Genomic DNA, 14704 nt, shown 5'->3' on the forward strand with positions numbered 1-14704 from the left:
GCGTCCGAGAGCAGGGGCATCCAGGAGAAGCGACCTCGCGCCCGAGGCCAGGGGTGGTGACCTTGAGGAGCCACCCTGAGCCCGAGGCCAGGGGCGGCAGCTGGGAGGAGCCGAGGAAAGACCCAGGGTGGGAAACGGTGGTGTGGCCAACGAAGAAATGGAAAGAATGAAAACCATCCTCCCGGGCTGAGTGGGACGGCAGCCCCAGTCTTGAGTCACCCGGGTTGGTACAGAGCTGCCGTCACTCTGCCCCGGGGCCTGCCCATGGCAGTCAGGGCTGGAGCGAGAAGAGGGCAAATGCCAGCAGGAAAACAGGCCAGTACAAAGAAACGGAGGAAACAAGAGCCCGAGGAAGAAAGAAAAACACCTCATTCTCATCTTTCTAATCCAGGAGTTAAGAATCGTACCTGTTTCTACAATGCTTTAAGCCTATTTATTCATTACTTACATTCAGTTCAGTTCAGTCGCTCAGTCGTGTCCGACTCTTTGCGACCCCATGAATCGCAGCACGCCAGGCCTCCCTGTCCATCACCAACTCCCGGAGTTCACTCAGACTCATGTCCATCGAGTCCGTGATGCCATCCAGCCATCTCATCCTCTGTCGTCCCCTTCTCCTCCTGCCCCAATCCCTCCCAGCATCAGAGTCTTTTCCAATGAGTCAACTCTTTGCATGAGGTGGTCAAAGTACTGGAGCTTCAGCTTTAGCATCATTCCTTCCAAAGAAATCCCAGGGCTGATCTCCTTCAGAATGGACTGGTGGGATCTCCTTGCAGTCCAAAGGACTCTCAAGAGTCTTCTCCAACACCACAGTTCAAAAGCATCAATTCTTCGGCGCTCAGCCTTCTTCATAGTCCAACTCTCACATCCGTACATGACCACAGGAAAAACCATAGCCTTGACTAGACGGACCTTAGTCGGCAAAGTAATGTCTCTGCTTTTGAATATGCTATCTAGGTTGGTCATAACTTTCCTTCCAAGGAGTAAGCGTCTTTTAATTTCATGGCTGCAGTCACCATCTGCAGTGATTTTGGAGCCCAAAAAAATAAAGTCTGATACTGTTTCCCCATCTATTTCCCATGAAGTGATGGGACCAGATGCCACGATCTTCGTTTTCTGAATGTTGAGCTTTAAGCCAACTTTTTCACTCTCCTCTTTCACTTTTATCAAGAGGCTTTTGAGTTCCTCTTCACTTTCTGCCATAAGGGTGGTATCATCTGCATATCTGAGGTTATTGATATTTCTCCCAGCAATCTTGATTCCAGCTTGTGTTTCTTCCAGTCCAGCGTTTCTCATGATGTACTCTGCATATAAGTTAAATAAGCAGGGTGACAATATACAGCCTTGACGGACTCCTTTTCCTACTTGGAACCAGTCTGTTGTTCCATGTCCAGTTCTAACTGTTGCTTCCTGGCCTGCATACAGATTTCTCAAGAGGCAGGTCAGGTGGTCTGGTATTCCCATCTCTCTCAGAATTTTCCACGGTTTACTGTGATCCACACAGTCAAAGGCTTTGGCATAGTCAATAAAGCAGAAATAGATGTTTTTCTGGATCCAGCGGATGTTGGCAATTTGATCTCTGGTTCCTCTGCCTTTTCTAAAACCAGCTTGAACATCAGGAAGTTCATGGTTCACATATTGTTGAAGCCTGACTTGGAGAATTTTGAGCATTACTTTACTAGCGTGTGAGATGAGTGCAATTGTTCGGTAGTTTGACCATTCTTTGGCACTGCCTTTCTTTGGGATTGGAATGAAAACTGACCTTTTCCAGTCCTGTGGCCACTGCTGAGTTTTCCAAATTTGCTGGCATATTGAGTGCAGCACTTTCACAGCATCACGATAAGTACAACTGAATGCATGTCTTTATGTTACTTACTACCCAGTGTCAAGTACTACCTATGTTAAGTGAAAATTATGATCAACTAAAAAGTGACACTTGTTTTTGCAAAAGTTTACAGTGTGATGGCGCGAACAATCAGGAGTGATATTCAGAGCAATACGGCAGGGGCGCTGACCCATCAGTGCGGTCACGGGCTGTGAACAAGAGGTGGGTGGGTTCCAGGGACATTGGGCATAATGAATACACCACAAAACGGAGGAGGGACACGCCATACTTTCCTCTAAATAGTTCCTGGGGCTTAATGTACATTTTACTTTACTGAAGCCTTTTCATGCTGGAGAGAGAAGTTAAAAAAAAAAAGAGAAAGAGATTACAAGCCCTACCCTAACATGGCTCATGGCTTCAACAACGGCAAACAAAAACTGGCAGGTGTTTAAAGGACAGTGACAGAGTTAACCATACTAGAGTGCCATGGGAGACAGAGGAGGTGCACTTACCTCCAGCTTGAGGGGAAGCAGGGAGCTTCCCAGGCGAGGGAACCACTGCACTCACCTGCCAAGAGCAGGCAAAGACCAGACAAAGCAGAGGGTACTGTCTGCAAAGATGCAAGAGCGGGCACAAGAGAGCACTGGGAGGTGATGCCTCACTCAAATTCAAGTCCTTATGTCTCAGTGGCAAAAATCACACAAACCACACCAATTGCAGGAGGCAAAAACTGAGACCGCCTTGCAAGAATCTATATGTTGTAAATGGGCCATAACCGGGCAAGTCTGTCTCTGTTCCAAGCACTGCCATCGGTTTGACAAAGAATGAGAAAGCAGGGAGTCACAGTGAGGATGGGAACATATTTCCACCCCTAATCCCATACCCCAGCCAGCGGACTGTCCTCTAGACTCCAAACCAGGTGTCAATGCTGATCTGCCAGGCCCGAGCTAGAATGAATCATGTGTAAAGACGTTTGCAGCAACTCACCACTAGGCAAGCACTGCTGAGGTTGCAATTTGGGGTTGGGACAGGGCCAGGAGCTACACTAGTGGGCTGAGCATGCCGATAAGACACCACAAAGAAAGCAGGGAGGGAGCAGCGGGGACTTTTTGGTGCTGACTGCACACCCTTCTCTGCCCCTTCTCTACCTGTCTGCAAGCAGGCGGACACCCTTCCAAAGGGCCTTGGGAGAAGGACGGAAGAAAAGTCTAATCTTCTACTGGTTTCCTATGCCCCTGGACACTCTGAGGATTGCCTGGAATCCTAGATGAGATCCCTGACTTCTGGGCTTTGTGTTAGTCTGGGAAGTCTTTGTTCAGACCTCCCCAGAGAGCCCGCTATGTAAAACAGACACGAATAGAGGGCTCCATGGAGCACTGATTCGGGTCAGTCGCTCAGTCCCTGGCAGGTGATCAGGTCTGTCCTGTGGTGTGGAGGCCAGAGCCACATGGCTACCTTTTCTGAACATCAACACCAAAACCCCATTTTGGGCCTCTTTCTTTTTTAAATTTAGTCACAATCTTTGAGGTGTAATTAATGCAGATTCAGATTCTAGCTTATGTTTCACCACATATAAACTCTTTCTTGAATGTACCCTTCATGAGGATAAAGAGAGCCTTGTGAAGATAAAAACTTTTCAAGTTATTTCTGTCTGATCAGCTAACACTGCCCTTTAGGTACCGGGGTAGAAGTCAGAACAACAATTAAAATACAGTTAATGACTTGGGCTAAATGGCTACTAGGAGTAAATAAAATCCCTTATAGTGTTTTAACTACCAAATCAACCATAAAGTCGCCAAGGAAGGGAAACCCACTGTAAATATTCATCTGGCCACACTGGGTCTTAGTTGCAGCACACGGGATCTTTGATTTTCATTGAAAATGCGGGCTTTCTAGTTGTGACATGTGATATTTAGTTCCCTGACCAGGGATCGAACTTGTGCCCCCTGCATTGGGAGCATGAAGTCTTAGCTACTGGACCACAGGGAGGTCCCAGGAAACCCACTGTAAAGCAATATAATCCTATCATGGCAAAGAAGTCTTGCAAGGACTACTTTTAACTATTTGTTTGTACTACTTCAAATCATTATTCCTATTAGGTGTTCTGTTCATTAGCTGGATAACCCTGATCCAAGGAGAGACACGAAGTCAGTTCTTACATGCTCATCACTGATCCACTGCTGCTATGTAATGCTATGACCTGGATTGTTCTGTGCTTATTTCCTGATTGTTAACATAGGCACAAGGGCCCCTGCTCCTAGCTACTTTCTATGCAGACACAGAGCAAAAGGCTGTGAGAAATTACGTGAGAAAGCTTGATGCGGGAGTCAAGGTGGGTGGCAGAGATAAAAGCATCCTCAGCTCCAGGAGCCACACTGGAGTCCAGGAGGAAGCACAGGTATTTGTGCTGTTGCTGCACAGGCAGAACGTGACTCCTGCCAAGTCAGCAACAGGGACTCCATAACGACAGACAGCCTGTGTTCCAGAATGTGCTGCCGGCCGTCAGGCGCATCCCACATGCACAGCCTGCTGCTTCTTTTGCTTCTGCTTTCTCCTCTGCAGGCTCCTTGGCTCAGACCTCCTCCTTTTCAACATGTATTCCCACCCCCTCTTCCTTGGTAGCATCTGGGGGTACCAGGACTAAATGCTATCCTCATCTTCCCTGATACTGCTGCCAGTGGAAATTCCTAAACTGCACAGATGGGCATCCTGCTTCTCTGACTGCCCCAGGCCCCTTGTACCATCTACAGGAGGAAGGCCAAATACTTTAGCTGAGAGCCAAGGCCTTGCATAATGTGGCTCTCCCTACCACCCTGGGATCATCTCCCATCACTCCTCAAATCACACCTCAACGTCTGACCAAGCTCATTAAACTGTCATATCACAGCCTCTGGTACTCAGCAGGCTATGGGGCTGTGGTTCAGGTCGGAAATGCCTCTCCTAAAACCCTGACCTCCCTTTCCTGTCCATTCCTCCTCCAGTCACCATTCCAGCACACACTTCCAAGACCGCACTTAACTCACAATACCAGTGTAGCCATTCGCTCCTTCTCCCAGATTAAACTCCCTGGAGGCAGGCATCAAGCTGTGATACTCCTCTTGGTGTCCTAGGACCTGGCCCTGCTGTGGGCTCTCCATACACATTTGTAACCCCAGTCCCAACTGTAATGGCTGCTTTATATGATTCCGTTCATAGAGCACCTATCTACTCCATATCAGACTTCTACATTCTAATGGGAGAGACAAATAAAATGAAATCAGAACACAATTATAAATTCTAAGAAGTGCTATGAAAGAAACAAACAGGAGTGAAATAAAGAATCATTAGAGGATTTCCCTGGTGGTCCAGTAGTTAAGACTTTGTCCTTCCAACAAAGAAGGCCCAGGGTTCAATTCCTGGTCAGAGAACTAGCTCCCACAGGCTTCAACTAAAGATCCTGTGTGCCACAACTAAAGACACAGTGCAGTCAGATAAATAATAATTAATTGGAAAAAAAAAAATCATTAGGACAAGGGCCAAGAGTCGACTTAAGAGTCAAGTGAAGCATGTGGCAAAGAGCATTCCAACCAAAAGGGACCACACAGGCCAAGGGCAGTAGGTGGGAAAGAATGGCTGATACATGGCTTTAAAAGAGTCAAGTCTTTTGGCTGGAGAGTAATGAGAGAGATGGCGCAAAGTCGTGTATCTGAGTGAATTCGGGAGAGTATGATGACAGAGGGACCTGCTAGGCCCAGACAAAGAGTCTGAACTTTCAGTTCAGCAGGAAGCCACCTGAAGGACAGAACCTAAAGTTAAAGTGATCGAACTTATGCTTTGAAAAAGAGCCACAGTACAACTCCATCAGACAGTTGAAGTGACTGTCCAGCGGAGGCCAGCAGTCCCGTCTAAAGGCCGTACCTCCGCCTGCCAGGCCAGGGTAGAAGCTGAGAGGGCGGATGTCCGGCCGGCCCCAAGCACGGCAATGGTTTCCCCATCATCGTCCACCACCTTGAAGTCCAAGTCTTCGTTGTATTTTCTGCGCTTCACTTGCCGTCCTGAGCGTCGTTTCTGCAGGACAAACACACCGGCCAGAGACGCTCAGTGAGTCGGAGGGAAAAGCAGGCACAAGGACACCCTCGCCTGACTACACTCGCTCACACTCTCCAGCTTTCCAAGAAGGATCTGCCCTAAACACAACTCTTTTCAGAACGAAATTCACTCAAAACGGGAGCCAGTGGAGGAGCGGGAGCCACCTTTCTGGACCCACAGAGTAGGAGCTGCAGCCTCAGGATCCAGGGAGAAGTGTTTCATTATCTCTGCCTGTGCCTTCCCCCACCCCCCCCCTTTCTGGAATCGGTTTCCATTCCTGTGCAACAGGGATGGGAAGTAACTTCATCATCTCTGAGGTCCCTTCCAAGCATAGCCTGAAGCTCCAGGTTTATGACAATGATTTAACAGGTTTTTTTTGGTTTATTTTCAATTTTCCAAGTTCACCAGATTTGCCATGTACTTCCAAACAACTAAATAATACCAATTTCATTCGGACTTACTTTGAGAATCTCCTAACATCACCCTTTGAAATTCAAGCTGACGTCTTGAGTGTGACAAAACGAGATTCGTGACTCACCATGTAAGGACTTGACTATAATTAAATAGCTCATGACCTTTAAGAGAGATAACATTCTACAGCAAAGCAACCCAGTGGCTTTCCTCAAGCAGAAAAACACATGGTTCATCTCTACCCATCACATCCAAGCAGCAGAAACACTTCCGGGAACCATCCACTCAGCCAGCTAAGCCTTCAACACTTAAACCCTACAAAACAAAACGAGAAGCCAAACCTCACCCTCACCCTACCCCTGGCCCTTATCGTCTAAAAGATGCCTCCTGGGCCTCTCTCTGTGTTTGTTTCTTTACTGAGTCACCTCAATGACATTTAATTTTACAGGAGGGATTCCACATAAAAAGCTCTCCCTCAATGCCACGTGCAGATCACCATCCTAGAAACACTGAACTACCTGCTGACCCTCATGGACCAGACGTACTTGCTCCTCTGCCAGTCAGGATACTTGGGAGTCACTAACCCAAGTATATCGGCAGTGAAAGGGGGTCTTGGATCTGACACCCCAGACACCACACTTATTCATCACTGTGATGTTAGGAGTTGACACTTTCCTACAACGAAGATCACAGGACTTAAATTGATCTTATCCTAAACGGCCCCTTGTGGGGGCAGAGCCCAGATAAACTGCTGCGGCTGTCAGAGGAAACAGCACTTTGAAATATCACAATTCAAGTCCAAGAGAGGCTGCCTCAACTCAAGGGAGAAAACTCCTACCATTTTGGTGTGTCTTCAGAAATCTCATTTGGGTGGGCCACTCGTTTCCCCAAATTTTCCTTCCCATCTTGGCAAAAGGAATCCATCCCTGACTTTTCCAGCATCTGGGATTATGAACGTGTCCTCACACAGACTGGCTTATTAGCACCCCGAGCCATCAATGCATCACCTACGTGGCGAGAGAGGCCCTCGGAGCCTCACCTACTTTGGATCACACTTCCCCTCTCCACGTTCCCTCTCACTGCAGCCTGATACCATGCGACTCTCCTGGAAGGAAGCCAACACTGCTGAACAGCTGGGAGATTGTTAGTCTAAGGACCAGGATGCTAGGGAAAGAGCCTGGTGGTCACCCACTAACACAGGGAAAGCCCAGCCCAGGTCTGGGTGCGAGGGAAGTGGGCTGGAGACAGGGAGAGAGGAGCACCAGGATGAGCGTCAGCGAGACCCCGCCCCGCAGCCGCAGTGCCCGCCCGGGCTCCCGGCACAGCGGTACCTGGCTGTCTGCAGACTCAGTGGACTCCTCGGGGCTCCGCAGGGACGGGTTCGGCAGGCCCTGATCCAGCTCTAAACTCTCCACTGCAGTTTCACTTTTCCTTTTTCCTTTCTTCTTTTTCTCCACTGGGGTTGGTCCTTGCTCCTTGCTACAAGGAGAAATTCAGAATTAAAACTGTTGGGCAGTTCTTAAAGCTAAGATTTCTCATGTGATTCAAGTTATGAGGGTACATCCTAGAATTCTGGGGCCAGGATAGGCTTTGATGGAAAAGTGACAAGAGTCTCCTGTCAGAAATGTGCAGGAAAAAGGGAAGAAACATCTACATGCGTTGATGTAAAATTCACTTTTTTTTTTTAACACCCCTATCACGACTACTATAGATAGGATTAATGTGATACGAAGTAAAATGATACAAACATCTCCCCGCCCCCCAAAAAACCCTACTTTCAAATAAACATCTTCTCTAAGAAGTTGAATTGCTTCACAGATATTGAGAATCATCTACTTTCAAGCTCCCTTTAAGGTACGTGGGAACATCTCCCTAAGCCATCATCATTCTCTACTGAGAATTACCTATGTAAGACTCAGAATGAGAGCTAGGAGTTCAAAACTGAAGACAGCACTGCCACAGCCCTTGAGGAGGTCACAGGGATAAAATTCCGACCACCCAGAGCCATCGCCCACGGCAGGAGATTGATGCTCCTTGAGAGAGGTGGAGATGGGCAAAATTCACTGTGCAAGGCCCTGCTAAGACGGCAACATCTCCAATAAGCCTTTCTGGCCCCTCCTGGCTGATAAAACCCCTTTTCTACACTCCCAAGCACCACAACGGCATCCCTTGTGGCTCAGCTGGTAAAGAATCCACCTGCAATGCAGGAGATCTGGGTTCAATCCCTGGGCTGGGAAGATCCCCTAGAGAAGGGAAAGGCTACCCACTCTAGTATTCTGGCCAGGAGAAGTCCATGGACTGTATAGTCCATGGGGTCCCAAGGAGTCGGACACGACTGAGCAACTTTTACTTTCCTTCAAGCACCTCAACTGTGCTTTGCCTAAGGCATTCAAACTTTGATCTTCCACCAGAGTTAGTCATTACACGTGACACCAGGCTCAGAACTAAACAGGACCTCAGATCCTCTGCAGTGAGTCGATCAACATGTGCTGAATGGATGAACAGTTTACAGTTCTCTGCGCTCTCCCATCAGACACTAAGTTCCCAGAGGGCAGGATGCGCTTAAGTTCTGTATTCTTTACAGCGAGTAGTAGTCTTATGCTTAGCATATCAAGGATTCGATAAAATATTCATTGGACAGATGGATGCACTAATGGATGGATACAACTTGGGGAGATTTGGGAAAAACACACTTGAGCAAAGATACACACAGAATTTTGATAGAAGACAATAATAATAATAACTAAAGCTAATTTGCACGTAACACCTACTACATGCAGGTACAGTTCTCTAAAGTTTTACATGGATTATCTGCTTTCTTCTTCAAAGCAACCATTTAAGGCAGATAGTATTATTATCCTAATTTTATCAAGAAAAACAGTGAGGTTAAGATTTCCAGGGTAACACACTAGTAAACGGAAGAGAAAGTATCTAAACTAGGCACGCACGTAGTCACCATGACATTCTTGGGGAATGGAAGAGTGTTCAAAGACAGTCTGTGTGGCTAGATGACAGGACAGGTGAAAAGAAGCACTAAGCTGATGCAGCTGGAAAGAACCTAGGGGTATGTGAGGCTGGAGAGCTTAGACTCATTCTGCATGAAAAGGGCACGATGGCAAGACTGGGCAAGAGAGAAAGAAGACTCAAACGAGACGTGATCAGAGAAAACGCAAGGGTGTAATTGATGTGAAAGGTGCGACAGAAGCAGAACCAGTAAGTCTTGGAAGAAGTAGTGTCGATAAGTCTTGGCAGAAGGTGGAGATGAGGAAAGAGGCACAGTTACTGGTACTTCCTATCCGGTGAGTCACTGCAAGGTGTGGGGGAAGACAGGCACAGAAGACGGAAGATCCAGCGGGGTGCACCCTTGGAGGGACGGCGCCCGGCGTGGACCAGGGCGTCTGTCTGCTTTTCCCAACACCCTTCAACCGTTCGCACATGGATCACTCATCAGGTGGGCAAAGACCCAGTCTTACCCTTGATTCCGTAGGCTGAAGACTGGCTTGCCTACCTATCAGCAAAGTTCTTTATGAGATTGTTTTGATCCAAAGTTAGGAAATGAAACTTGGGGGTTAGGGGTGGGCATCAGGGGAGAAAGACCACTTCCTACCAGTTTCAGGACAGAAGACTCCGGTGAAAAGAGTTTTTAAAAAGATGTCCAATTTTCACTGGAATATTTATCTCATGTTACCTGGCTCTCACTAAGAAAATGACATAGCAATTTATATTCTAAAAAGCACTTCAGTGTTTCCTGTCTCATTTAACTGTAGCAACTGCAATTCTGCGAGGGGGCCAGGGCAGGTGAGCCTCATGTTCCAGATCTAAACAAGTTTAAGAAGCACAAAGGCCCCAAAGCCAGCAGCCAAGCAGAGGCCGGTGCTCAGCTCAGCTGACTCACAATCCCCTCACTGTTTATACTATATCATGTTTCCTGCCTCCTTTTTTCTTTTTAAATCCCCAGTCTCCCTTTCAACAAATGCAAACACTTCAAATTTCTCTTAATCTTCTTGGAATTTCAAAATAATCACCAAAAGAATTGGTTACAAAACACTCCAATAACTCAGATATATCAAAAAAAAGAAAAAGAAAAATTCATAACTCCATAGTTGATTCTCTCAACAGAAGAAGGTGTGTGTTTCATTTTTTGGACACACATTTAGAGATAGTAATATAGATATAATATAGTCACCATAATAATCACATGCTTGGAATCCCATTTAATCTTCTGTAAAATCTTAAATCCTTCCAACATTTGAAATCAATTTTATCTTTCTACTAAATATAATTTCATTTTGGAAAGCTTTATCTATATATGTTTAATCTCCATTTTAAATATTCATTATATAGATGGGCTAGAAACATGTGCTTCATTGTGAAAATATCCTGCTCAAAACTAAATTAAGCTTAAGACAAAATTAGGGAATAGAACCTCCTCAAAATACTAAACCTTACTATAAGACATGTATATATTTGCCTTCCATGTTTTCAGAAACACATTAAATGATGACCGTAGTGAGGCCCTCTGAAGTCAAACCTGGGGCACCACAGGTTTCCTAGCCAGAGGCTGGGTGTGGGGTGGGGTGGAGGGAACAACTTCTTAAATACACATGAGTAAAACAGGGACAAGTCTAGTGATACCTGCTTACCTATTTGGGGATATATAAGAAGATACTCTACTGAGAAATCTTCATAGTGATTTTCTGAATATTACCTTTGACAAAAGAATCAATTTTGATTTTCAAAACTTTTTGCTGGAGCTCTTCTGATAAAGACAAGTATCAGGAAGATTCCCTGTGAGCTTACAAATGGGACTTTCAAATAGGATAGCAAGAAAATACCACCTGAATTCATCCTCTAGGAAGACTAGGTGAAATGTGTTTTCCCTATCTTCGGAATGAGTTTTAAAAAACTTACACTTGAGAGTTTTATCAAATGAAGACATTTTAACCCCCACTTTGTTACAGATGGATTTGGACCATGAATGTACTGTTTTCTCCTTTGGGTTCCAGGTTCTTCAAACATAGTAGTCAAATAATATGTAACAAAATTACGTATGTACGTACGCTTTGATCTAACAATTCCATTCATAGGAATATATTCTAAAGATACACCTCCATCAATATGAAACACATATGCATGTGGTTATTCAACATTGTTTTGATAATTTCAAAATAACAAAAAACAACCTAAATGTCCAAACATAAGTGATGAATAAATGAGGATACACAGAAAGGAGTATTGGGCAGCTGTAAACAATTAAGAAAGAATCCTATAAACTACCATGGAATGATTTCTAAGATATATTGTTAAGAGAAAAAAAGCAAAGTGCAACAGTATACTAACATGCTACTTTTTATGAAAGAATAAAGAGAAAATAAAAAACCTTGCATATATCTACTTATTTTACAAAAAGAGACACAAAGATGATAAACCAAATAAAGCCAGAGGTAAGTATCTTTTTTATATAGATTTGATTTTTGGAAGCATGTTACCTATACCTAAATTTTTTTTTAATGAGAGATGAAAACAAGTTGAAATAAATAAATCTAGGTGTTTTTCAAATGAAAAACATAACCACACTCAACAGATGGAAAAAGAAAAATCTCATTAATTTATAAACACAGTATCTGACTATATACTTTCAGTTTTGGGGAGAAGTGAGGAAAACAGCCAACAAAAGGTGAACTCTCTTCGGCAGGCGTATAAGGGAAGCAGTTCTGAAGCCATTTTAGCTGTGGTAATAGGAGTAAGCAAATCAGTAAATGTGTTCATGTTAGGAGCTGTGGTTCTCACCCAGGAAGACGGAAATATGAGATGTTGGAAGGCAAGGAAGAGACTGTGGGATGAATCTACACTGGAGGCTCAGTAAGACACACGCTTTCTAAGGTAAGTGTATGTATGAACACACGCATATAAGCGTGTACATGTGCAGTATGAGTATACTGTGTGTGCATGCAGAGGTGGATCCATGTGCATGTACATAATATACGTACACGTGTTTGTCTTGTATATTTCCCGCAGCTTTGACAACTGAGAAAGCCAACAAGCAAAGATGCTCCAAGCACAATCTGCACACACAGCTCTCAGATTTTGGTTTCGAATTCCAAAGTTCTGCACAAAAATGGCTGGTTCCAAGAGAAGGAAGTTATAATATCAGCCTGAAACATTCTGTGTCGTAAAGTAAAGGGAGTGCCCAAAAAAGCGAAGGCAGCATGTTAAAAGGGCACAGGAGTCAGCTAAAAGAACTCTCGTTAGTCAAAACTGGGGCCATGTGAGCACGAAAGTAATTAAGGTCAGTAATGAATTATAAGCCATTGAAAATGGTAAGAATCCACACCAATGATAGACAGACAGACAAATAATGAAAAATGAGGGGGAAAGGAAAACTCCTGCTTATTATACAATCCAAACAGTAAATGTAGACAGTGGTAGAGTTGGAAAATCATTTTGTAACCACTGTAGTCAAGATAAGCATAGTCCAGAACCATCAAGGAATGGTAAATCTGGGGGAGAACAACTCGAAGAGACACAGGATATTTACATGATTTTAAGCGTGTCTCTCTACAGACTACAGAAACAGAAGCAGTAACTAAACAAATGGTTATGAAAATGGCATTACTCTTAGAAAAGATACACTGCAGCCTTTAGGGATAAAAAGGCATGATATTTGCAACTTATTCTCACAATGGTTGAAGAAAAACCATATAACTTATACACACACACATAAACATAAAAGGTATATATACCTATGCTGCTGCTGATGGTGCTAAGTCACTTCAGTCGTGTCCGACTCTGTGTGACCCCATAGACGGCAGCCCACCAGGCTCCCCGGTCCCTGGGATTCTCCGGGCAAGAACTCTGGAGTGGGTTGCCATTTCCTTCTCCAATGCGTGAAAGAGAAAAGTGAAAGTGAAGTCGCTCAGTCGTGTCTGACTCTTCGCGACCCCATGGACTGCAGTTCACCAGGCTCCTCTGTCCATGGGATTTTCCAGGCAAGAGTACTGGAGTGGGGTGCCATTGCCTTCTCCAATATATATACCTATACCATTGCTGAAGTGGACATTTATTGCCCAGCACCTTTTTGCTGATAACCAATACTGACCCCCAAATCCTGAGAGTAAGCAGAAAGTCAGGCTGGGCTATGGTGTCCTAGTCCTTTTACTGCAGGAATTGGTCCAGATATGGACACGCGACCTAGCGAGGCCAATGTGGGACTCAGTTCAGTTCAGTCGCTCAGTCGTGTAGGATTCTTTGCGACCCCATGAACAGCTGCACGCTAGGCCTCCCTGTCCATCAACAACTCCTGGAATTTACTCAAACTCATGTCCATTGAGTCGGTGATGCCATACAGCCATCTCATCCTCTGTTGTCCCCTTCTCCTGCCCTCAATCTTTCCCAGCATCAGGGTCTTTTCCAATGAGTCAGCTCTTCGCATCAGGTGGCCAAATTATTGGAGCTTCAGCTTCAACATCAGTCCTTCCAATGAACACCCAGGACTGATCTCCCTTAGGATGGACTGGTTGGATCTCCTTGCAGTCCAAGGGACTGTCAGGAGTCTTCTTCAACACCACAGTTCAAAAGCATCAATTCTTTGGCACTCTGCTTTCTTTATAGTCCAACTCTCACATCCATACATGACCATTGGAAAAACCATAGACTTGACTAGATGGACCTTTGTTGGCAAAGTAATGTCTCTGCTTTTTAATATGCTGTCTAGGTTGGTCATAACTTCCCTTCCAAGGAGTAAGCGTCTTTTAATTTCATGGCTGCAATCACCATCTGCAGTGATTTTGGAGCCCAAAAAAAAAAAGTCTGACACTGTTTCCTCATCTATTTCCCATGAAGTGATGGGACCGGATGCCATGTTCTTAGTTTTCTGAATGCTGAGCTTTAGGCCAACTTTTTCACTCTCCTCTTTCACTTTCATCAGGAGGCTCTTTAGTCCTTCTTCACTTTCTGCCATAAGGGTGGTGTCATCTGCATATCTGAGGTTATTGATATTTCTCCTGGCAATCTAGATTCCAGCTTGTGCTGCATCCAGCCCAGCGTTTCTCATGATACACTCTGCATAAAGGCTCCTTCCTTTAAAAAAAGGACTAATTTCTGGCAGGAGTGGGCAGGAAAATGAATAATCTCTTTCCTCCTAGGTCCTAGGTCTGTTAAGCTATGAGCCCAGAGATATGGGCAGGCACAGTTCAATCTGGAGAAGGAAAGCAGTCGTCAAAGATGGAGCCAACACCCAAAGAGGCTCAGGAAGTGTGGGGGACAAAGACTTCTGTGGAGTTCTTGACTAGAGCCCTGGGTTCTGACTCCCTAAACCAGTGAACCCACTTGTTAATCTTTTTCTTATGTTAATTCAAGTTGGGTTTATGTCAGTTGCAACCAGTGCAGTTCTCATAATACAAA

At 45.0% G+C, this 14704-nt stretch overlaps 1 protein-coding gene across 1 annotated transcript in view; it reads right to left on the minus strand.

Moving 5' to 3' along the window:
* The window catches only part of CHD6 (chromodomain helicase DNA binding protein 6), a 150104-nt gene that overhangs the window by 104291 nt on the left and 31109 nt on the right, over nt 1–14704 (minus strand). The window contains exons 3-4 of the mRNA XM_068986821.1: nt 7633–7780; nt 5720–5869 (exon numbers count right to left, since the gene is read on the minus strand). Of these exons, the coding sequence (XP_068842922.1) occupies nt 5720–5869; nt 7633–7780 (298 nt within the window). The remainder of the gene's footprint in view (nt 1–5719; nt 5870–7632; nt 7781–14704) is intronic.

This window comes from Capricornis sumatraensis, chromosome 15 (assembly GCF_032405125.1).
Source record: "Capricornis sumatraensis isolate serow.1 chromosome 15, serow.2, whole genome shotgun sequence".
NCBI lineage: Eukaryota > Metazoa > Chordata > Mammalia > Artiodactyla > Bovidae > Capricornis > Capricornis sumatraensis.